At 50.0% G+C, this 24071-nt stretch overlaps 2 protein-coding genes across 3 annotated transcripts in view; one reads left to right on the forward strand and one right to left on the reverse strand.

Moving 5' to 3' along the window:
• The window catches only part of OTULIN (OTU deubiquitinase with linear linkage specificity), a 65191-nt gene extending 41134 nt beyond the window's left edge, over window positions 1-24057 (forward strand). Inside the window, exons 8-11 of one of the 2 annotated variants that reach the window (XR_012503659.1) lie at window positions 13870-14070; window positions 16925-19612; window positions 20263-20660; window positions 23251-24057. The gene's annotated coding sequence lies outside the window, so the exon portion shown is untranslated. The remainder of the gene's footprint in view (window positions 1-13869; window positions 14071-16924; window positions 19613-20262; window positions 20661-23250) is intronic. The other variant, XR_012503660.1, reaches the window with a different exon arrangement.
• Window positions 1348-24071, reverse strand: part of ANKH (ANKH inorganic pyrophosphate transport regulator) — a 130745-nt gene continuing 108021 nt past the window's right edge. Inside the window, exons 9-12 of the mRNA XM_010957262.3 lie at window positions 5730-5859; window positions 4606-4729; window positions 3711-3810; window positions 1348-3329 (exon numbers count right to left, since the gene is read on the reverse strand). Of these exons, the coding sequence (XP_010955564.2) occupies window positions 3219-3329; window positions 3711-3810; window positions 4606-4729; window positions 5730-5859 (465 nt within the window). The 3' untranslated portion in view covers window positions 1348-3218. The remainder of the gene's footprint in view (window positions 3330-3710; window positions 3811-4605; window positions 4730-5729; window positions 5860-24071) is intronic.

Here is a 24071-nt window from a genome sequence, read left to right on the forward strand (position 1 = left end):
GCTGGGCCCCGGCTGGAGAGCACCCTGGCGTCTGGCTTGATGGACCATCTTGAGTCTGGACCTCCCTCCTTGTGGGCCTCCTGCCCACTGCGCCTGCAATGGTTATTTATTGCAAGGACTCAGGAGTGAAAAAGAAAGTGCTTTTACTACCGTAACGAAATCTCCTTAGCCATCCAATATACCCTACAGCAAAGCCAGAAGTTTCTGTTTCTGAGTATCAGCCATCCCAGGCAGTTTCAGAGCCAGACCACCTGGTACTGCTAAAATACAAAGCAAAACATACATGCAAATCAGAGAAGATGACCTTTGGGCACAAGACCAGCCAAACCTGGGCAGCGAGGGGGTGTGGCTGATGTCAACCTGTGGCCTTTGTGCCCAAAGTAAGGAATCCCAAGCAGGTGAGGGTTTCCGGCCAACGTGCAAACCTCGCCACACGCCGAGCCACATGGCCGGCAGGTCCTGCCCAATCACGTCTTTCCTGGAGCCAGCCCGGCCTGCTTCCTCCTGCTCAGATCTTGGTGTCTCACTGATGCCAGTGGCACCGAGGTCCCGCTCATTGTGGGCAGAGCCCACGGCAGCTGCGTGGAGAATGAGAAAGCAAAGAGCGGCCTGCTTTGACACAACCAGCTGCTCTGACCTGAGCTGGCCCAGAGAAGACCCCCGGGTTGGAAAGACCTCTCTGAATGGCCCAAACTCACTTCTCAGCATCTAAATAAAAGCAGCTTCATGCTCCCGTGGTTTTAGATTGTGTGTGTCTACAAGGCACCGGTCCACACTGAGAAAGTCATGGCTGGTCTTTGCATAGTCCTTGGCCTGAGGCTTTCACAGAAATCCTGAGTGACTTGCAAGAGAAAAGGAACCTGTGTCGGGGGAAGGTTTCTTTGGTCGATGAAGTCCAAGGGGTGCCCCCCCATCACCCTGAAAAGTGGGAAGGAGAAGGGCCCCCCCCCTCCCCAGCCCGTGCCGAAGAACCTGCCGGCGGTGGGGTTTGCTTTAGAAGTTAAGGTGTGTGCTTGTCAGGCCGGCGGGTTTTAGCAGCACAAGCCAACGAAGGAACTGTGTCAGGGGAGCGTGTACTTCAGGAAGAAAGGTCTTGGACACGGGCGTCCTGCAGAGTCACAGCTCCATCGTGGCGGTCTGGGTCTGGGCTTGCGGCCCGTGTTTTCCCAAACTAGCAAAATACCATGGCCCACGAATCTTCACCCTGAAAGTGCCTCTGATGTCAGAATGCCCTCTTCTAGTTGCATAAGGAGCCTGGGGGGTCTTTCCTCGATTTTGAGGGAAGGAATTTGCTTTTTCAATTTGCTCTTTAAGCTCCAACCCCACAAGCATGAAATACTAATCACACATGTTAAAAAATACTGCTGTTTAATTTTCTAGTCATGTACTTTAAAAAAGCTGATACAATTAGATTTTTCCCCCATCCTCTCAGATCTGCCCCTGAAACACCCCAAAGTTATGCATCTTAATTTTCTGCATATATATATATGACAAATTGCTCACAGGAAGCACATGGGGATTTGTCCAGACATGTGAATGGACCCTGTGATGTTCATGGCTGACTCCAAGCCCTTACATTCTTTTTTTTCTATGAGGGACGATATGATTACACAGCACTGAAAGCAATAAATGCAAAAGGCTTGACTTTTTCCTTCTTTTTGCTCTTCTAGCATGTATGTCCATTCCCACGATAGTCTACACCACCTGACCCATTTTAAACCCCTGTTACTCATAGTGAAAAATAGTTCTCTTGTCATTTACTGACCCTTACATTTATATACAAATGACAGACTGTAAAACTGCTACAAACAAGATACAACATCCATGGATACAATACGTTTTCAACTGCAGGTACCTTGAGCACACGAGCAATCACCGTATTGTATTAGAGACATTTTATTGAAAATGCGAAAATAGGAAATGTATTATAGCCTAAAATAAATTACATAACATATACAGTATATATTTATATCTTTAAAATATTTTTTTTTGTGTTTAGGTTCTTTCAGTCTAGGAATTTTGACTAAATCAAGAATTTAGTGAACTGTGTCCATAATTTTTTAAAGAAAAAAACCCGCTTTCCGAAACTTAGAAAAATAGACTGCACTAAATGGATTTCAAATGTATCATTTCAGGGAGTATCACATAGTGACTTTGCTATGGTTTATAAAATGTCTTGCTTTCTCGTGTGGCGTAAAAGGGGAATACAGTACACTCGGAATTACCTGTACCGCATGGTGAGGACTAAGAATGGCAGGACCAGGTCATAAATCTACTTCCCAAGTGACGATTCGGCAACCTGGCATTAGAATGCTAGATTATGACTTAAAGCTTCAGTTCCCTTTAAAAACTAACATGTAAAAGTTAGAATGCTCCGTTTCACTTGCTCTAGTGCCATCTTCAGGAAAGGTGAGTGAAAAGCAAGCCTTCTGGGAAAGTCATGCCCAAGGACGCTGCGATGGGGAGATGCGCTTTTGTGACACCTTGAACAAGGCAGCTCACGTATGTACATGGCGGTGCGGGAAAGTGCGCGCACACTCAAATCTAGGAAAAATGTGAGGTGAGACGCTATCATTTGCATGTATCAGTTCGCTGCTCCCAAGGCACCTCAAACCTTCCCATGGGAGATGATTTCCATCTGTCCGTCCGTCCAGTGTGTTCACAGATCCATTCCTGAGCAGGAACGGCCACTCTGGGCTGCAGCCTGGTGCTGCCCTCCACACGCGTGTCACAGACGGTTTGTGCCTCCACGGTGGGAGGTTGCTGGCTTACATCTCTTTGCACAGCCATGTTACTGGGAAGCCAATCAAAGAAAGCCGAGTTGTCACCTGTTGATTCTTAAGAGTGATGCAAGGGACAGGGTGAGTCTGTGGCCTGCTGGGCAGTGGTGGCCAAGGGGTGTGCCGTGGTCCTTTGGTTCCAAGTGGAGACTGTCCGAGGGAGGGGAGACAACGTAGACTACCAGGCAGCTATGTCTTTGGGGTTTTCACGAAGCGGGGGCATGAAGTCAATTGTTCTGTTTCCACAAAGCAGTGGCAAGCCCATTCTGCAGGCCCCCACATCAGCGTGAGCATACCCAGTATGCCAGCGTGTCCGTGAAACCTTTGAATCAAGGCCTCTTGCGTTACCAAAACAAAAAACCAAAAACAAAACCGGAAAAAAACACGACAGGAGAGCAGATGACGCCGAAGTGTCACCTTAGCTGTCCCTGCAGCGCCTCATTTGTTCTCCCTCATCTCCACAATGTCTGTCCCTTCCTCTGCTGGAGGTATGTCCGTCATCGCCGAGTCCTCCCCCTCGGCGGCCGACTCGGTCTCCATCTTCTTTTTCTAGACCAGAGAAGACTCATCAGCGTGGGGCTGGGACAGGGGCACGTTGCAGCAGAGCCAAGAGCAGGGAGAGGCCACAGGGTCTCAGGGGACCCCTTGTTTATGGTTGGGGTGACCTTGCTGATGCTGCATCTCAGTCAGCTCTTCCTTTCGGTGGGGTTACCTGGCTGTCGGCCATGCTTGGACTGGGAGAGGCACTCAGGGATCCCGTCTCCCACTTCCGGGCTGTCAGCTGATGGAGGCCTACCTCTGCCCAACCACGGCACTTCCCTGCAGTCCCTCCCGATGGTGGCTCTGCCCTCCCCTCCCCTCCTCCTCCTCAGGTGCAGACATGACTCCTTATACCTGGGGCAGGTGTGCGGTTTTGTCCCCATATCTCACCTGTTTCCGGTAGACGTAGCACGCTGCTATGGCGACCATAGTGGATTCTCCCACAAACCCTGCAAGGAGGGAGCCCACACCCAGGGTGGCTCCATGGACCCTGGGGATGAGAACACAGGGGACATTCGTCTGTTAAAGCCGTGCTGAGGCATAGTCAAGTCAAAACCCAGCTGAAACTCAGGAAAGGGGTGGACAACAGGGGGACGGGACAATTGCATTAGAGATCTGATGATGAGGGCTGCACCTGAGAAATGGTCCACCTGAGTGCGGGGGGGGGGGGCCTGGAACTCCGAGCCCAGCCAACTCCCACCCCAGCTCCAGGCCTCAGCTCAGCACTGCTGGGGGGCAGGGGAGGTGGGCTTGTCCCCCGGCTCGTGGGCCCAAAGCATCTTGCCCCTCCTCTCCGTGTAGTGAGGTTTTCCTAGTTGTGGGGCTGACTATGCCCCTTCCTAGGAGACCGGAGCCCCTGAGGACAAAGGCGGCACCTTTGCTCCCTTGTGTTTGTCCCTTCCGGTTCTGCCACACCGTGGTAGATGCTCAGTGAACACTGTGTGGGAGCCGGACGAGAAAGTACTCTTCTGGAATGGATCTCAGCAGCCTCCCCCCCGGTGCCCAGGCAGAGAAGCAAGGTATCACTCTGCATTTCTAAGCTGGGGACATGCTTGGGGAGTTCAGGGGAAAAAGCAGATTTAACTTCTGGACAGAACTCGGACGCAGCAGCAGGAGCACAGCCCCAGCCCCCAGCGATGTACCCCAGCCCCTGGCGACGCACCCCAGCCCTCCGGCGATGTACCCCAGCCCCTGGAGACGTACCCCAGCCCCCCAGCGATGTACCCCAGCCCCTGGTGACGCACCCCAGCCCCCCCGCGATGTACCCCAGCCCCCGGCGACGTACCCCAGGTAGGGCAGGACAACGAGGCTGGCGATGAGGACGACGATCCGCAGCACGGAGCTGGGGGCCAGGACGAAGGTCTTCTTCAGGGTCATCAGCCACCCGGTGAGATGGGCCCTCACAGTGACTGATGGGAGAGCCAAGGACTGGTCAGCGACATCCTGCCTCTCCCTGACTTGCACCTCTCGCCCTGTCTCCCCTGCAGCAGACCCAAGGTCCTGGGGCAGCCGGCTGGGGCCCAGGCTCTGCTGCTGTTGCCCTGAGTCGGTCACCTCATCTTACTGGGGGGGGGGCTTCTGATGCCACCTCTGGGCCTGGGGGAGGCCTGTCCCCACCTCGGCTCCCCCATCATAGCCCTTTGTGTCCAGACAGCAGGTTGAGGGCCACTCCCCACCATGACCACCATCTCCCAGTGGGGGTGGGGAGAGGGGAGAGCTGCTACTCTGGCCACCCCCACCTCGGCCCAGCCTCAAGCGCTGATCCCGCCTGTCTAGAAAACTTAGAGAAAAGCGGTAACTTGATTGTGGTCCATTTTGATTCTGGGAGTTGAGAAGCTGGACCAGAAGCCAGGTCTTTCTGGCCCACAGGCTGGGGGAGGTGTGGAGGGGAGAGGCGTGGGGGCAGAAAAGGGGCCTGTCTCACTTCCCTGTCTCCTCCTCCGCCTCCTGACCACTGGTCTACGGCCACCTCGCCCATTTTGGTATTTCATAAAGACTTGCAGAGTGCTCTGTATCCCCCATCTCCCCATCCTGACGTGTGAGCTTGGGGAGGCCAGGCAGGGCACAGGCCAGCACTGAGGCGGGGCTCAGTGGCTGGTGTGTGAAGTACTAAATGGCTGGTTTGGGGGCACAGACACCCTTGGCAAATGTTTAGGTTTGATCTAAACTTGGAAGGGGTTTAAGGAAGTGGAAGGCCTCGTCCTTTAAGAAAAAAATGCTGCCTGTTTGATTTGTTTCTCAAACTTTCAATCCACTGGATAATGTCTTTGCATCTTTTTAATCCACTGTGAATTAAAAAAAAAAACCCATTTTTTGTTTGGGACAGGGCTGCAAACATTTCTAAAGAAAGAAGACTGGATAGGGCCTGCGGGTAAATAGGAATTTTCCTCTCATTCTGTTTTCCTTTACCTGGAACCGGGAAAAAGGAGAAGATGCGCAAAGGAACCACACAGAGTTCCGCAAAGGCAAAGTCCACGCCGATGATGTCTATCAAAATTTTCTCAGACACGTTGGGGGTCCAGAACATCACAAAACAGAGCTGGGAGAAAGACAGGAGGCAGGGTTACTAGGAAAGGCATACATGCGTGAAATGAGACAGTCAGGTAGTACGTGACCCCTGAGGAGCTGGGCCGATGCGGGGCTGGCACCCCAGTCCTTGAGCTGCCACCACTTGCTCTGTTCTTACCTGACAACACAGGCACTGGCCCATTCGCCACACCTGCCCAGGAGGGAGCCCAGCAGATGGGCAGGCGTCCAAGTGGGTAATCGGGCCAGTGTGGAAGGCTTACCTAGGCTGTTGGACAGCTCAGTTAGTTCAGGGTGAACGCGTGTATTAATGTAGTTTTTACAACTTTAACCAAAAAATAAAAAGTGACCTGAAAGCATCTGGATGCTTGCAGAACTGCACTGAATCAGCACACCTACTGAAAGAAGGAAATGATAACATCTGGATAAATGAAAGGCCTGGAAGCTTTTCAAGGTCTAGTTAAGAGAAGAAGAGACAAAAGCCACAAAATTTGGAACTTGGGAAAGCAGATGGGTAAACCAGTTTAACAAACTCAAGAAACTAGAATCCTAAACTGACAGGGGAAAGTGGAGCTGTCTCCTGCCCTTCCCTTCCCCACCATCAGAGAACGTGGCCACAGGTCCTTCTAGAAGTGGGGGTGAAGGCAGGCTGTGGAAAGTCTAGTTAGTAAGCTGCTCGTCCACAGTTCCCCTTGCACAGCTGGTGGCTGTGCCTCCCCGAACTTACTGGAGTTTAGTCTCTGAATAAAGTAAAACCAGCATGGTTGAGGGCAGAATTACTGCACAGGAAACAGAGGGATTAAGGGAAGGATGACATGTCGAATGTTTGGTCTTCTTCCTCTATTCAGCTCCAGAACACGGGAAGGCAGTTGAGTCCCCTGACAGGCAGGAAACCCAGAGTGATGGCTGAGGAACCTGACCCACCAAGAGAGAAGACCCCAAGTTCCTAAAAACTGGAGGCTCCTGACAAAGCAGCCCCACCAGCCCAGCCATCAGTGAGGCCCACACAGGGATATAAACCTCACCCACATGTGCACAGCTGCCAGCTGGCTTCTAGTGCCCCGCCTATAAAAACGAGGAGACAACCAGGGATCACCAGGCTTTGAGGAAGAACTCTAATATGAAGAGGCTAAAACAAAGAGGGAAGAAAACCCCAGAGGAAACAGACAACGACAAGAGACAGAGTGGGAGGGAGGGGAAGGGAGAGGAAAGGAGAGAAAGAGGAGGAAAACCTTTGCCCAGTGATAGTCTCAGTGACGAGAGAAGACACTACCCGTGAAACAGGAACTGAATGGAAGTGTTACAAAAAGGACATTTCAAAGAACAGGAAAGAAGTTCTGGGAATTAAAAAACAATTAAGGCAGAAATGAAAAATTCACTAAATGACAGGTAAAGTTGAGGAAGTCTACAACAAAGATAAGGCAGAATACAAAGACATGGGACGTATGCAAGAAGGGATTTTAAAAATATAAATAAAGGACCCATCTAAGAGGTTCAGCATCAAATAATAGGAGTTCCAGACTGACAGTCTGAGAGCTGAAAGATGCAAATTTCAAGTCCGAAAAGGGTCCATGATGTGGACATAGCACAGTGGATGAAAAAAGACCCACTGGGCATGGCACGGGACAATCCTGGGGCAGAAACCAGATCCTCAGAGCTTCCTGCTTTAGACAGCTAGGGAGCTAGCACTGAGAGTTAGGAGATACGGGGCAATAAATTAGAAGGGAAAATGACTTCTTCGTAGAACTTGAAACCAAACCATCAGTCAAGTATGTTTAGAAGAAAGACATTTACAGATGTTCAAGGCCTCAAAAAATTTACCCCTCCACGCACACTTTTTCAAGAAGCTCTTGTAGGGTACAGTCTGCCAAAAGCAAAGGAGTCGTAGATGAAGAAAAAGAAAGATGCAGGGTTGATCACAATAAAAAAACAAAAAAGGCACAGGAATCCCTGGGGTGGGGGTAAGGAGAGACCCCAGGAAGGCAAGACAGGCCCACAGGTCAGAGCTGGTCAGCACTAGAGCTGGTCGGAAGAGCCTTGGAGATGCTTCTTTGAGAGCATGAAACAGACAGGAAGCAAAATGTGTGTGAACACAGGAAAGGGGGTTTCGGGAACTAAGGGAAAAGGTAGGAATAAATGAGTGGTAAGTAATTACCATTTAGCTTTTAGAAAGCTAAGAAAAATTATAGCTAAGACAATGATTAAGTTCAGGGAAAACTAACTTTTTTTAAAAGAAAGGATGGGAATCAGACTTAGGTGTCAGAGTTTATCATAGTCAGAATCCACCGAGAGATCTGAAGATCCCGGAGTAGAAGCGGGGAGGGGAGGTGGGGAGAGCAGCTATTGTGGGGAGCAGTAAGGCCGACTCTGAGCTCCGTGGGTGTATAAAAAACTGAATTTAGAAATGTAATAATATAACTTTGTAAGAGAATGTTGTTAGAAGATGCCAGTTCCATAAAACTTTTCTCTCCCTTTCTTACCATGCACATGATTCTTCTCTAAAATGAGAGTGAATACATTATAAAATGAATTGCAGTCGTGTGAAAACAGAACACTGAAATCTTACAATACAACATCCTTTAGGCTTTGGGTAAATTAAATTTCATGGAATTAAGCTAGTCCTACTTACTATTGTGTTGAAATACATTAAAAAAAATAACTTGGAGGACCTATTATAAATGTTTCACTTTATAAACGCAATGGAATCTTATTCTAGCATATATTTTTCAGCATCTGGGAAGGATATCCCATTTTGGTTTTCAGAAATGACAGATGTACTATCATTTAACCCTATTGCCTGCTGCCAGGACTTATGCCCCATCTCTGACATGTACGGAAAAACACTTCTTTAGATGTAGCAACTTGGAGCTCAGGGGCTTTATTACTGAGTGGCCTGGACAAGTGGCCCTGTCCTCTTTTCTCACCACAGAGCTGCCAGCCTGGAATGGTGAGACATTGCTCATGCCTCCAGCCCAGGGATGGCGGCAACTTCCTGTCACAACTTCACAATGCCACCGAGCACTGCACAGGGACACAGTTCACTTTCTTGACAACTAGATCCATCAGCCCTCCTTCCATATATTTTCCATAGCGGTAAAGCTGTAAAGAAGTAAGATAAGTGAGCACCGCCCCAATGCTGGACTCGATTGTGCATTAGGACCAATAGAGGATAAGCTATCCTGGGTTTCCTTAATGGTCAGAGCAGAATCTAGGCCAAATTCTGTTTAAAAAAAAAAACAACCTCCAAAACCCCCCAAACAAACTTAGGCTTCCAGGAAAATCACTGGCATTCCTTACTCAGCTTGTAGCCAGTGATCATCTGAACAAGAGAGAATGCCTCCTGCTGCAATCTCTCAGTGCTTTGCAAAATCACTGGAAAGTGGCTTTTAGATGGCAACAAAGCAAGGAAAAAGGAGGGTGTCGTTGAGCGTCGGAGAGGAAGGTGCAAGCAAGGGTAACTCGTCCCCCTGCTTCTCCGCATGGATAAAGTTCCGCTGGAGGCTTTTCACTGTCTGGAGGAGAGGATCGGTAAGCTTCGGAGGAAGGAGTCCACCCTGACGACACAGGATAGTGAGACGTGTAAAAACCCCAAATCATGTGAGACATTTACATTAATATCAAGTAATCTGGGTGGGTGACGGCAGTTCTGGTCCCTTGGAAGCTAAACGGCGAGGTGCGGTGGATCTCCAGTAGGCCTTCCCAGGAAGGTGGCTCCGAAACATCATTCTAAAACCCCACAGTATGCTTTGTCTTGGCACCACTAAACCACTCTGTTCTCTATCCGGCATCTATCTGTGCCAGGCACACCCGACATGCCTCCATCAAGGCGACATGCCACCGAGGTGCTTCCTCAGTTCTCAGCCCCACACCTAGCACCTAGATGGAGTCTTTCTAGGACAACATAACTGAACGCCCTCACTCCGGTCCGGGGCTTCAGCAATCACAGGTAACTATTTAAAGGGAGGTGACATCGCCTGTATCGAAGCTTCCTTTCTTTTTCTCCCTGAAGTCTCTGAATTTGAACCTTTGCCTTTGCTGTGCTTCCAGTCTGAAAATGCTCCTTGCCTTCCAGAAAGTTCTCAAAAAACAAAACAAAACAAAAGACTATTTCCTGCATTGCCCAGAAAGGAATACTGGCAACTCAGAAGCAGCTATGGTGTTGATTAAAAGATGCAACACCTGTCTGCAGGTCCGCTTTCTCTAAGAAGCATGCTGAGCCCAAGCATAATCATCAGATTTAACCAGTCCATTTCAGAAAGCAAGAAGCTCTAGAAGTTAACCTCACAAAGGATATTTCAGGAAAAGTATCACTCTGCCGAGTTCACCCAGAGTAGTTTTGACTCAGAACATGCCCTCCCCGTTGACCAGGACATGCTGTGTTCTTCAAATATTTGCAGAGAGCTAATGACATTGACTTTTCCAAACCAGAACACAAACCTAATAAACTACCGACAGTAAACATGATTTGTTCCTTGGAGTAGCTGCCGGGTTAGGTTTTCTGCTGCAGAGTTTGCTGTCAACATTATCTCATTAGGAAGCAGCCAGCAAAACAGAACAACGCACTCAGTGCCCAGATCTTGGTTTTTCTATTTACTCTGCAATAAAAGGAACCAGGGCTCCTTGGAGACATGGTTGATTCTAGGACTAGGGTGGGAAATATACAAGATGATCAGCTTGGAATAATATACTCAAGGGCACAGGAGCCCAGAAGAAAGAGCTCCTAATGGTAAATCTGGAAGAATGTGAGCAAGAAAATAAATGATTTCGTATTGAGTTAGGACACACAGCACACAATAAATACCCATGAGTCCACACCGATACAAATAAACAAATAGGAACACATCCCCAGCACAGAATTCCAAGTGATTTATGTAGCTACTCGCCTCTCAGGGAGGAGGGGCATACCTCCCCACCCCTGAAGTGTGGGTTCACCATAGTGACTTCCTTCCAAAGAGAGGACAGGATGGAAAGGGGGGAAAGGAACTCCACAGTGAGAAATCTGGCAACTGGGATCTTGGCCAGGTCAACATCATCAGTGATGTCACGTTGATAGCATGTTCTCTTGATAAGACATGATGACAATGGTACTCTACCTATGTGGTCTCTCTCCCGACAGTCCATAAGCCCAGTCTCACCATGAGAAAAACCCCAGACAAGCCCAAACTGAGGGACATTCTACATAATACCTGAGCAGTAGTCCTTGAAACCGACAAGGCCACAAAAACAAGCAAAATATGAGAAACTCTCACAGATCAGAAAAGGTTAAGACAAAGTGACGGGCTTTAACATGGTAACGTGGATGGGAAGCCTAGGACAGGAAAAGGACAGGAGGGAGAAGCTAGTGAACTCTGAATAAACTGTGGAGTTTGATTCGTAATAACGTACTGGGGTTGATTCCTTAGCTGTGATGAATGTACCACAGCAGAGTAAGACAGAGTAGGGGGTGAGGGGTGTGTGGGGACTCTGGGCTAGCTTCACAGTGCTTCTGTAAGTCTAAAAATAATACTCAAAAAAAAAAAAAAAAAAGGAAAACTCTCAAACGAAAAGTACATATATATAAAAGAAGACCCATAACCTACTCTTTTATGTGACAGACTGTGATTCCTTTTCTGAGGACCTGGCACTGACCATGACATTTTTACTTTGAATTTTGAAATACTTCTTTTTATTTCAAGATATATTCATCTCTAGTGAAATGTACGCCACTCCAGACAAACCTTCTGTCTTCATGACCATTGGCTTCTCCTTTTTAAAACTGGATTAGCCTCTGTAGAAACTAACCAAAGGGCTGCAGCTCTTTTATTCACAACCTTGTCATGAAGTTTCTGGTCAGCACCTGTGTCACGATCACATTTCTAACAACGGTCCCGTTGGGCAGATCGATGAGGAATTTAACGTCTTCCTTAGAGGCAATCTGTTAAGAGGCTTTGGCTGTATGTAACTGCGCAGTGTAGGGGCAGTATCTAACCTTTCATTTTGAAATCCATGTAATAGCTACATTCTGACAAAGTTTTACCATAAATTAAGATTCCCAAATCGGATTAGTGTGCAGAAAGGATGAAGGGAGCCCCAAACCTTACAGAAATGACACTTCTGGGTCTAAGATGCCACAGTCGGAGTCAGTGTGACTGGAACCACATAAGGAGCATCCTTTCCAAGACTCTTCTCATTCAGAGTCGGACCCTGACTTATCCTGGGACTGAGTCTCTTTCCCAAGAACTGACGATTGAGATCCAAAGAAGCTCATGTCTCTGTCAGCATCCGAGCTCAGAGAACATACAAACCCAGCCACAGGGGCACAGCCATTTCTGCACGTCCTGAGAGGATTCCCTTCCACAAAGGAAACACTGCCAAGAGCTCATGTTTTACCTTAATTTCCAGAAGCTGTTGACTACGCTTTTGAGAAAGTCACAAAGCTGCCTCCATGACCCTGAATAATCAGGATTAAAACTAAATTCTCCTCCCCTGCAGTGAGATCTGAAATACATGCAGCTGTTTTGAATTAAAACAGTTGGCCCTGGGTATCATTTTTATTTGGTGTTTTTACTTAGAAGGGTTCAACTTATGTTTAATTGGGTTGAAGTCTCCCCTGGGTAAACCAGTGGTTAACCCTCAACAATGCCGCATACAAAGGGGTGGTTACGAGCTTGGCTCTGGGCGGTGTGCTTGGGGAGGAAGTTGATCTGCATTCCGGTGCCAGCTCCTTAGTGCACCTCGGATCACCAGACCGCCAGCACGACTGCAGCCCCAGGCTGAGGAGCCAGGATCTGCACAAAATGCTGCTGCCAGCGCCAGGCACAGTGCAGGGGATCAATCTTAACTATTGTCATAATAAAAGGCTTCCTGGGACCAGAATCAATGCCGGCCGTGGGGTCATCCGCAGGTGGTGAGATCAGGACTGACCTTACTGTCCTCTCCATACTCTTCCCTGTTTGGCACAAGGCACATGTTGTCTTTTTTCTTGATCAGAAAACATTTTAGAGTAAAAAGGACCTCAATCTGTCTTCACTGATAAAGTCAATCTTCTCCTTTAAAAATTTTTTTCAATTATTTTTTTTTTTGAGCATTTAAAATAATTTCACATGGGGCAGGATATAGCTCACACATGGCAGAGTATGCGCTTAGCACACACGAGGTCCTGGGTTCAATCCCCTGTACCGCTGTTTTTAAAAAAAGGATATATAAAACAATTTCACGTTTTAATTTTTAAAAAAATTTGGGGGGAGGTAATTAGGCTTCTATTTATTTTTGATGGTGGTACCAGGGACTGCACCTAGGACCACTGCACACGCTAGGCACACACTCTACCACTAAGCTACACCCTCCCCCCAGCAGATAAAGTCAATCTTTACGCGTACTTATGATGGACAGGAGCAGTCTTGTTTCAGAGGGAGGGGTGGCTTTCAGAGGGGGGCCGATGGCCTGTGTCTCGCAGCCAGTGTCTTGGACACCACACCCAGTGTCACTCCAGGCAGAAGGCACACGGATCTGATTTACTGGGGGGTGGGGCGGGTGGGGGGGGCAAAACCAGGCAGGACACTATCATACACACACACCTATCTTGCTTGAGCTTTCAGAGAGAGTTGACCTGGACCCGGGAAATATCATCTGGCCTTTTGATTCCTTGTACTGAATCACGTTAGTTGTACACATGTGGTGGGGGTGCGGGCGGGGGTGGGGTAGTTCATAGCGGGTTTTGCGGGTCATGGTCATGACTCTGGGAACCATGGGAGTCCTGAGTGGAGGGTGATGTGATGCGATTGCTATCCTGACAGGCTCTCCCAGTGCTCTGTGAGAACAGACTGTGGGGGGAGTGGGTGGCAGGGGAGGGCAGAAGCAGGGAGGAGCCCTGTCGGGGGAGGGGGAGGGAGTGGGGATGGGGGTGCTGCTGTAACAATCCAGGTGAGAGATGGCCAAGGCTGGAGGTGTTTAAGTCAGTGCTAACAGGATGTGCTGAGGGGCCCACCTGCAGCATGAGACAGTATGATGTGATCTGACTGAGTGAGCCCTTCTCTTCCTTCAGGCTGGAGGCTGAAGGTTCCACACAGGGGAGGGTCCTTCTGGCCTGTCCTCTCCACAGCTGCTCACTGTCCCTTGCCGGCTGCCACCTGAACCATATGGGTCACTTCTAACAGCTCTCCTAAGGGTGACAGTGAGTTCCTACGAAGTCACCCATCCCCAACGGAATGACAGCATTTCATCAGGACTGACTCTCAGAGCCAGGGTGAGTCCCAACTTTGAAGAGAAAAAAAAAAGGGCTGTTTAATATTATTAGAGTGGAAAGACCTCAAGTAGACCATGTGTGAAAAGGCCAGTGAACCCAATTTCTAGGGATCAGCCTTCAACGGGGTGATGGGAACAAGCCTGTGGTAATCTCCAGAGGGAACGAGGCTGCCGTCCCGCAGAGCTGCTGCTCCGGGGACCACTGACCCATCCTCTAAGGGGGGAGCTGGGTGAATAGTCACGTGGGTGTGGAAATGAAGGGACAGCACGCGAAGGGGCGTCGGAGAGGAACACGTCTGTGTAGGGCAGTCACAGGTAGGGTAATGCGTATTACAATATATACAGTGATGAGATACATACAAAGGGGGACTTTTTATGTAAGGTCAGGCTAGAAAAAATTTTAGTAGGCTGAAACAGATGGGGTAAAAGACATGTATTGCTGAGAGGTCCAGAGCTCCGTTCTCGCTGGGCAAAGCATGTTAGTGTTTATGGAGCATCTAGCTTTCTCAGTGTGGCTGCTGATGGTTACAACATTACACATCTATCTGGAATACTTTCACAGAGGGGTTGATGCAGCCATCAACAGTTACAGCACATTCACCGTAAAATAGCAACCTTTTCGGATGCAGTTTTTAAAGCCAGTTAAAGAAGATGAAAGCTCAATCATCCCTGTTATCATTTAGGTTTAAGGAAATTGCCATATATACACCTCCTAAGAGCAGTTGGTACGTCTTTCAGATGTAAGATGACTAAATTCTTAGTAAGAAACAAAGGATCGATTGAAAGAAACAATACAGTTCAACAGCAGGGGGCGCCATGCACCCAGTCTGCAGATCGCGCTCCAGATGCTCGCTTCTGCCCACTCCATCTACCTGCAGAATGTTAATTCTTTACTTACCTGGCTTGAAGACTATTTAGAAAGTTCCAGCCTTAGCTTATGTTTCGCCTTAACTTTTGTTTTGACTGTTAATAGTCAAACTGGAACTTCCTGGAGGCTGGGGGCAGGGGTGGGGGCATGGGGAGTTATTGTTTCATGGGTGTAGAGTTTCAGTTTTGCAAGATGAGTTCTGTGGATGGGCGGTGGTGTTGGGAGTGCCATATTGTGAATGCACTGAACTGTACACTTAAAAATGGTTAAGGGGCTGAGCTACATGGGCGGTGTATTTTACCCCAATTTTTTAAAAATTAAAAAAAAATTAGAACCTGCTTATAATGACACATTATGCTCGTTCATTTGTTAATTGTTCTAAGAATGCACATGTGGATTTGTGCTGTCACTCCTTTAGGAGGGGGATCTTAGAGATCTGGGGACTAGTCTTAATTGTTTTCATCTTCCCCCCCAAAAAACAATCAACCTCTCAAATCCACAACGTAGGGTGACTTAAAAGCAAATGCTGGACTGTTGGAGTTTGGGAGAGAAGTGTGAAGGGAGGGCGGAGGTTCAGTGGGAAGGAACTAACTCTCATCAATTACTTATTATACACCAAGGGCTTTCCATAGGGTATTTCATTTAATCCCTATTACAGTCCCAGGATAGTGGCATTTTTTGGTTCCTCTACCGAGGACAGCAGGGCCTAGAGGGGCTGTGTGGCTTTCCGCAGGTCATCCCACTGCTAAAGGGTGGGTGGGGCCAGGATTTCAATGCCGGCCTTGGGGGACTCAGAAGCCTTGTTCCCCTCATGTTCTCAGGATGTCTAAAGGCACCCAAATGGCCCAATGGTACATGGTGCATGGACAGTGTAGGGGTGCCAAGTGAAGAAGTGTCTTTTTTTAGAAAGTTTTAAGTTCAGCTTATTTACCTTTGGCCCTTTCTGCCCTCCCCCCTCCCCGTGCACAAGAGATCCTTGTCTTCTCCTGGATAATGTGAACAATGAGAAGGCAGTCTCGGGGCGCGGGGGTGGGGCAGCGCAACAGAAACAAAGCCTCAAACAGGCTGTCCTTGTTGGAGACACAGGGCCAGCATGGTACCACGGCTGGAATAAGGCCGGTAGTGTCCGCGGCCCTGATGGCCAAGGGACAGCAGTTCAGCCACAGGAAGGTGAGACTGGGTCACTCTCATGAACTGAGCACAGGGTGGACGGGCTGAGGTCCTGGGGGATGGCCGCGTTTGCTATTCATCAGCTGGGGTTTTGCAGCCTTCCAGCCGCAGGGGAAGGACTCAGGCCTGAGTGCTTCATGGAGATGCAGCTCTGACCAGTGGGACGCAACTAAGGAAAAGGGATTCTTGACGTGCTTGTCGGATGCTGACGTACGTCGGATGCTGACACGCTATCCCACGAAGCAGCAACAGCGGGGAGTTAATATGCCCACCAGAGCACCAGGATGGTCCGTTATCTATGGAAACAGAACTAGGGGAGCTCACTCTGATTGGCCCTTACATGATAAAAAAGCCCTCTAATTGTGGGAAACTGAGGCTGCGACAGGCAGGGCTGGATGAAACTCCTGGCCTGCAGCCTGGAGGCAGGGCGTTTTCCTGTGTTTTCTGCCGGCAGCGCCTTCGCCAAGCTGCCCAGACCTCTCGGGGAGCAGGTGGCTGGGGAGCAGGTGGCCGGAGCTGGGCCTGGTGGGATTAGGGGCGCTATAAATACTGCCACTGTCAGTGACCTTGCTGCCTTTCAAAAGTGGTGGCCGCTCTGGGGGAGGGGACAAGGCAGAGCAGAGTTCCTGAGTGTATCTGTGGGATTTGTGCTTCCTGAGGACTTACCTAGTGTGAACAGCAGAAGAAATATTTTACGATTAGTGGAACTTCCCTGAAAGGGATTATGTCCGCGTGTCACAGAGGAGGGACTGATGGTGCACACGTTTCTGACTGCTTCCTTCTCTGATGCTGGCCTTTTTGCTTTCTTTCCCTCCAGGAGGATCTCTTGGAGGCCCTGAAGTTCTGAAGCTTTAGGACTAAGATGTTTTAAATACCAAACATCTTCACCTTAAATACTGCAGTGGTCCCCACCCCCTGGATGGCAAGGTGTGACAGGCATCCAACTGTGGGTCTCTACAGACCACACACACAGTCACCCGCTCCACTCTGCAGCAGCCTCCAACCCAGCCTCTCCCAGACGACACTCATCCCAGGAAGCTGGGGACCCAGACGAAGAACAGCCTCACTGGATGGAATCGTGACCGTCGAGGAGGAGATGGCCACTCACGTGGCAGAGACTGACCATGTCCTTGTTGCATTCACAATAACCAGGGAAACTTAAAAAAAAAAACCAATAAAAGAAAACAGATTTCAAAGTTTGTGAGGGTACGATCTAATAACACCAGGGATGCTGCAAGGAGGCTGGAAAGCTCTCAAAAGAGAAACTCCCCGCCACTCCACTCCACCCCAACCAGAAAGGAGAACAGAAGGCACCTGAAGGTGTCGCAGTGGTCCCCCAAGCTGCTCTCGGGGGAGGGAACGTGCCAGGTGGGGAGGGGCTACCTGTCACCTCCCTGCCTTCGTTTGCCTGCTCACAGGCTGTCTCTTCCCGAGTCCCCGGGAGGTAAGCCCAGATGAGGTCTAAGAATGACTACCTTTAAAGGCTCGCAATCTCGTGGATGATTAAGGTCAGGAAGGAGAGAGTCAGACACGCTGACCTGGTACAAGTGCTGAGATCAAGAGAAAGGGCTTCCAAGAAACATGCTCAAGGGCAAAAGAGAAAAAGGAAAGAACTGCCAGGGGCCGAGGGTACACCCCAAGCCGCTCCTTTGAGTCTGCCTTTTCCACGAAGGAGCATCATCTTAATACTCGGCCAGGTGGGCAAACACGGTTAAGAGGGATTTGAAGATTAGAACTGATGAGAGGGAGCAAAGCGTTTTGTTTGTGCAAGGCTCGGATCACGAACATCACCTGCGGCGAAAACACTTGTAGAACGAACTGAGAAAGCAGAGACCTGGGGAGACGCCGGGAGCCTTGGGGTTGGCAAATCCCCTGCAGACAGATTCTAGAAGGGGCCGGACCCTGACTGTCAGGAGAATATGGCCAAGTGGGTCTTTCTGGCTCTTGTGTTTCACCTCATAACAGGACCATGTGGCTAACTGAAAAAGCCCACCACGTAGCCACAGGCTGCATTAATGAATGTTACGAAGTCAAAACTGGACAATTCTAGTCCGATGGCCAGGATCAGACCTGATTTGGAGTTTGTGCCCCATGTTCCCAGGGGAGCACTGACAAATTTCAAGGAGCGGAACCAAAACACCACAGGGTCTAGAAGCCAGGCTGCTAAAAAGGTGGAAAACTGGGTGTGGCTATTTGAAGGGCAGCCACGTGGAAGCAGGGTTAGACAGACTCTGCAGCAGGAGCACGGATGAGGGCGACTGCCTGCCCCATCATTTGTCTGAGGGATGTTACAGTCCATCTCAACAGCCTCCTCCCCGGGTCCTAGGTAGTCGCGTCTTAATGACTTCTGTAGTTTTGATTCTACAGTGACCTACTGATTCCTGAAACACCAGTTATTAGTTTGTTATTATAACAACGTGCTTTATACCTGTATTCATTCAAAAGTAATTACTGGGCACCTGTTCTGAGCCAGACACTGTGCGGATGCTGGGCATGCAATGGGGAACATGGCAGAGGCGATGCCAGCCCTCTCAGAGCCCCTGTCACTACAGAGCGCTAAATGTCATGATGGGGGACTCAGGGCGTGATGGGACCTGCAGGGCCCGCAGTGGGTGGGAAGCAAACTGATGGCGTCCAAGTTGGTGTCTGAAAGCAAGCTGGAGCCATGTATGCTGGACGAGGAGGCAGGAGAGGGTTTCAGGCAGAAGGGACACTGGGGGCAGAGGCCTGGGCGAGAGAACACACAGATGGTCCCTCCGCTCCGGGTGCTCTGTGCGGATGGAACGGACAGCAGGAGGACACTTGAGATGGTCCTCGTACTGCCGTTTAGGGTCTGGTTTACAATGGCACCAGAGAGTCAGTGGAGGGCCTTTGAGGGCTGGTTTGGAGGAGAAGTGTGTGGACCCCCACTGGGGGCCATGGAGCAAGTCGAAGGGGAACTGTAGGAGCACAAATAGGGATATGACGGTGGGGAATGGAGACGAGGGGGGTCCGAGGGGCATTTAGGATGAGGCTAAGACAGGGCTCTGTGCCCGGGGGGACACCAGGCTGAGGAAGAGGGCCGAGCCGAGGATGAGGCCAGCCTCTGGCATCACCAGCAGAAGTCCACGCTAGTCATCAAAATAGGGGATGGAGAGCAGAAAGAGCTTGGAGTGCAGGCCATGAGCCCCTTTGGGATGGGCTGAGCTGTCTGTGCCTGCGGGAAATCAAAGCGCATCTCTGTGAGGGAGGCAGTTAGATGTCAGGGCCTGAAGCTCAGGAGAGAGAGCGGAGTTGAAGATACTGACTCGGGAAGGAGCTAAACACGGCAACTGAAGCCACGGCCTGCAGAGAGAGGGCTGAGGAGGGAGATGGGCAGAGGGTTCGGACAGAGTTCTGACGCTCACTTGGAGCGAGGAAGAAGGATGTTCCACCAAGAGCCTGTGAAGGAATACTCAGAAAGGAAGACGGAAAAACAGTGTTGCAGAAGCCATGGGAAATAAGCAAAGGATGCAGGCGATGGGAGGTGAGAACCAGATGGCACCCGCCCACAGGAGCTGGGGCTGGAGCCTGCAGGGACCTCGGCCAGCTCTCTAAGGAGACAACGGGGAACCAGACAGAATGCAGATCCAAGGAACCACCTAGGAAGGGAGTGAGGCCCCTCGGGGAGGGGGAGGGAGGGGGCAGGTGGGCTGGAGGGGGACAGCAGATGGCATGGGTCGGGAGCATAGATGGTGGCAAACATCCATGGGAAGGATGGGCATGATTACCTGTAATTCTCTCAAGGAGCCTGGGTGCCAAGGCGAGAAATGGAGGGGACCTGCTGGATAAAGACATGATTTTTCTGTTTTCCTTCTATTTCTTTTTAAAGTTGGGAGCCTTGAGTATATTTAAACATAGATAGGAAGGAGTAATTTGGGAGAGGCTGACACGGGAGAGAGGGAGAAACTGAGACAGAGTCCCTGAGCATAAAGGATGGATAAAGCAGGGCAGCTGAGCCCCCACCGAGGTGCCACTCAGATGCGGGCGGTGGGGGGTGCGGTGTCCACCCTGCCACGGCTTTGTGGGGATAGGGGGCGCTGGCCTGCAGGACATCCTGCCAGCTGTCAGTGTGCCCCTCAGCCCAAACCAGCATCTCCCTCACTCTCTTTCCTTTTACTTTATCTTCCTCCCAAGGAGCTCTGACTACCTGTAGAAGACGCCACAATGGCCAACCGAGGGGCCACGCTCACCCTAGTGCCCAGAACAAGGATTTATTACTTTATATAGTAACAGAGGAGATTAAATGAAGGATCTTGAGCGAAGATGATCTGGGAATGTCTTCGTAGACCCTAAATACCATCACAGGTGTCCTGATAATAGAAGAGAGAGGCATGCAGAGGAGGCGGCTCTCTGAAGACAGACTGGAGTGACTCGGCCAAGGAAGGCCCGCAGCCGCCAGGAGCTGGACAAGGCAAGGAACGGGCTCTTTCCTAAAGCCCCGCCAACACCTTGATTTCAGTCCAGTGAACTGGTTTCGACTTCTGGCCTCCAGAACTAGGAGAGAACACATTTCTCTTGTTTCAAGCCATCAGGTTTGTGGTGCTTTCTTACGGGAGCCACAGGAAACCAACACGCTATCCAAAACCATCGTGTTCGTCGGTGGCCTGTCTTCCCCATGAGATCACAGACTCCTGAAGAAAAGGGGTTTTGTGTGTTTGTTTCACTGGGGTCGCCCTGGAGCCTGCTGCATAGCAGGGCCTCAGAAGGTACAAAAAGACCCCCGGAATAATCTCATGGCACAATGTAATCGTGTTTCCTTCACTGTGCCTGAACCAGTGGGTGCTCCCACCCAGAGATGGAGATGCAACAAAGCCCTTCACGATAAAATTAAGAACACTTGCAGCGAAGGCCAAGTGTCAGTTTAGCTAAAAGCGACCTTGCCCTCCTGTTCACTTTCTTAGTCTGCCTGTAGGTGCAGGAGACCCCTAAGCGCTGGGAGAGGTAAAGCAGGTGTTAAATTCTTCACTCGCTGTTTCCATTAGGCATCTCCATTCTTGTATTTCCAGCTTCTCCAGGTGGGAATCGGAGTGTAGGATTTGCCTAGAAATACTGTTTCTGCAGGTCAGCACTGTCCCCAGATTTATGTGCTTAATTATGTCTTTGCTGATGGGTTTTGGGGGGGAGGTGAGGATGGTGGGTTGTTGGCTTCATAGCATCCAATAGAAGTATCAGTGTTCGATTTATGTTACTTTACTTTTTTTGCAAATATCTCTACGTGACCAGAATGATACTTGACTGTTTCCTCCCGTTTCTGGATCCAATGGTCTCTGCTTCACAGCATTTTATGTCCTCCTGTGCTCATTTCAATACATCTATTTGGTATTTCTTGAGATAATTTACCAAAAAAAAAAAAAGTTTTGAGATGTTTTCCACGGGCTTTGCTGACTCCCTACACGTCGTAGCAAAGGGTGTCAAAGTTTCAGGCCACCAGGTAGGTGTTCATATTCAGAGACAAAAACACCCGGGGTTAAGAGCAGGTGCTGAAATTAGAAAACTGAGCAGCCGTGAACACCACAGCCTTGTTCTGTCCACGTGTCGCATCGTGATTATTGTCGGGAGGGTCTGGACCACGCATCTGATCAGGATGACGTCTGGGTCCTACGCACTGAGACCCACCCACTGACTGGATAAGAAGGAAAATGCTCCCCAGACTGCATCTGTCTTAGAATAAAAATGATTTTTAAAGCCACAGAGAGTCATACAATGTAATTCCTGGAAGTCTATGTGTTCACCCCCACCAGGTTAGTTTGCCGTTATGTGGAACAATCCCTCTGATAAATTTGCTTGTACACCAGAAGAGCCTCGGGGTGGAGCCTGGGAACCACATCCTGGATGTGAGACGGGTCCGGCAGGCAGCATGTGGCGGGACTTGAGCAGCATTGGGGAAGAACGCGGTGCCTTCCCCCTGGTTCCCAAACCCTTTCAGGTGGCTGCCCTGCACCTGCTCTTTGTAGAACACAGGTGTGTATTGATAGGTTAAACTGAAACTAAGTAACTTCTACAATTTTGTGCCAAATCAGACACCATTTAAAATGCTCAGGTGGGAAGCAGTGGAAGGGATCAAGGTTTTGAGACAATTTGGGGTGATAAGCACAACTGGATACAATACTAGCAACTTAACTTGTCTCTTGAAATTGGGAACTTGTTTCGGTGTTCAGGATGGTGGGTCCTGCAAGGGCCTGGTTGAGACGCACGGGATTGTTCAATTAATGGAAAACAGAATAAAACCAAAAGCAAAGCAACCTAAATCGAACACTGGTACTTCTGATGGAGGCTATGACCCCCACAAACCCTGCTCCCCCGAAAAAAAAATCAGCCAGGACGTAATTAAGCACATAAATTTGGGAATAGTGCTGACCTGCAGGAACAGTATTTCTAAGCAAATCCTACACTCAGATTCTCACCTGGAGAAGCTGGAAATACAAGAATAGAGATGTCTTATGGAAGCAGAAAGTGGAGAATCTCAAAAGAAAATACATCAGTTGACGAGTTAGGCCTGGTCAATCAATCCACGTGGCCCTAAATGACAAGCAGCTTCCCTGCTTTCAGAAACATCAGTGGTGAGTCTGCTGGGGGCTGCCGGACAAAGCAGCACAAACCGGGCAGCTGAGAACAAGGTCTCACAGTCCTGGAGGCCAAAGTCAAGGTGTGGGCAGGGCCACGCTCCCTCTGAAGGTGTCGGGCAGGGTCTGCCCCCGGCCTCCTGGCTTCTGGCATCAGCCCTCCAACCTCCGCACGGCGCTCTCCCCGTGTGTGTCCTGTCCACACCCCTTCCTCCCAGAACGCCAGTCAGACTGGATGAGGGGTCCACCTTACTCACTGACCAGGACCCCATCCGAACCCTCTTTCCACACAGGGCTACATTCTGAGTCACTGGGGGTTAAGACCTCAATACAGGAATCTGGGGGACACAATTCACCCCATGACAATCAGAATAGAAGATTCAGGGTTGAGTACAGAGTCACACTTTCCCTTTTTACCACCCACTGATGTCAAAAAGCAAGGCTCAGGCAGATCCAGAGTAAAAATCTATTTTAACTCTTTTTAAAAAAGAACCAGATCCTTACGTGGTAACAACCACTGACCTCAGATACCCTTGGTGCCCTCCTCTCTCTGCCTTAGGTGACAGCAAGCCTTCCTCCCCGCCTCCCCGCTGCCACACATGGGCCACCGCCTCCAGCACCACCACCACCACCACCACCACCACCACCAGGCAGCCTCCATTCGCTGAAGCTGAGGGAGGCCAGGGATGCAATGAGGTGGCCAGTGGATCGCAGCCTGGAGATGCTGGCCCAGCCCCACGACCCCAGCATGATCGGAACCTGGGGTCGGGAAGCCGCCCTGGAGCAGCCTGCCTTCCTGAAACAGCCGAGTCCGTGGAACAGTCCATCCGGCCAGTCGACAATTTGTCACACTTTCTGAGTTCTTAAAAACCTGTCTCTTTTAAACTCTTCGAAAGTTGACACAATTTGTACTGGAAGGATTGGCGGGGCCCCAGGGGGAGCTGGGCAGGCCCTAGAAGCCTCTGGGGCCTTCCACCGTCCCTGGATGGCTGTTGCACCCGCCCGTCACTCTGCTCCATCTCCTCTGACCCTCCCCACCACCCCCTTTCTTTTTCTGGCAGGTAGTCTCTCCCCTTTTCCTTCTGCCCTGCACTGTCCATCCATCTCTCTGACCTGTCTCTCCCCTTTCCCTGCTCCTCGCTCTTCCCCTCCTGCCTCTCTGGGCTCAGCATCCAGGAGCTGCTGGGTACGGCTGTGTAGGCTGCTCACTGCACAAAAGTGCCTGGCCTGCTCTGCCTGCCAACATCCATTTGGATGGATGTCCATTTCCATTTTGTAAAAAGGGGGCTGGGGGACGCCTCGGCAGCAGCCAAGCCTGTGCTTTGTAAGAATTCTTTTCCGCCTCTCCTGCAGTAGAGGGGCCCCCTCTCTTGGCAATGG

The sequence above is a fragment of the Camelus bactrianus genome, chromosome 3 (genome assembly GCF_048773025.1).
Source record: "Camelus bactrianus isolate YW-2024 breed Bactrian camel chromosome 3, ASM4877302v1, whole genome shotgun sequence".
NCBI classification, from domain to species: Eukaryota; Metazoa; Chordata; class Mammalia; order Artiodactyla; family Camelidae; genus Camelus; species Camelus bactrianus.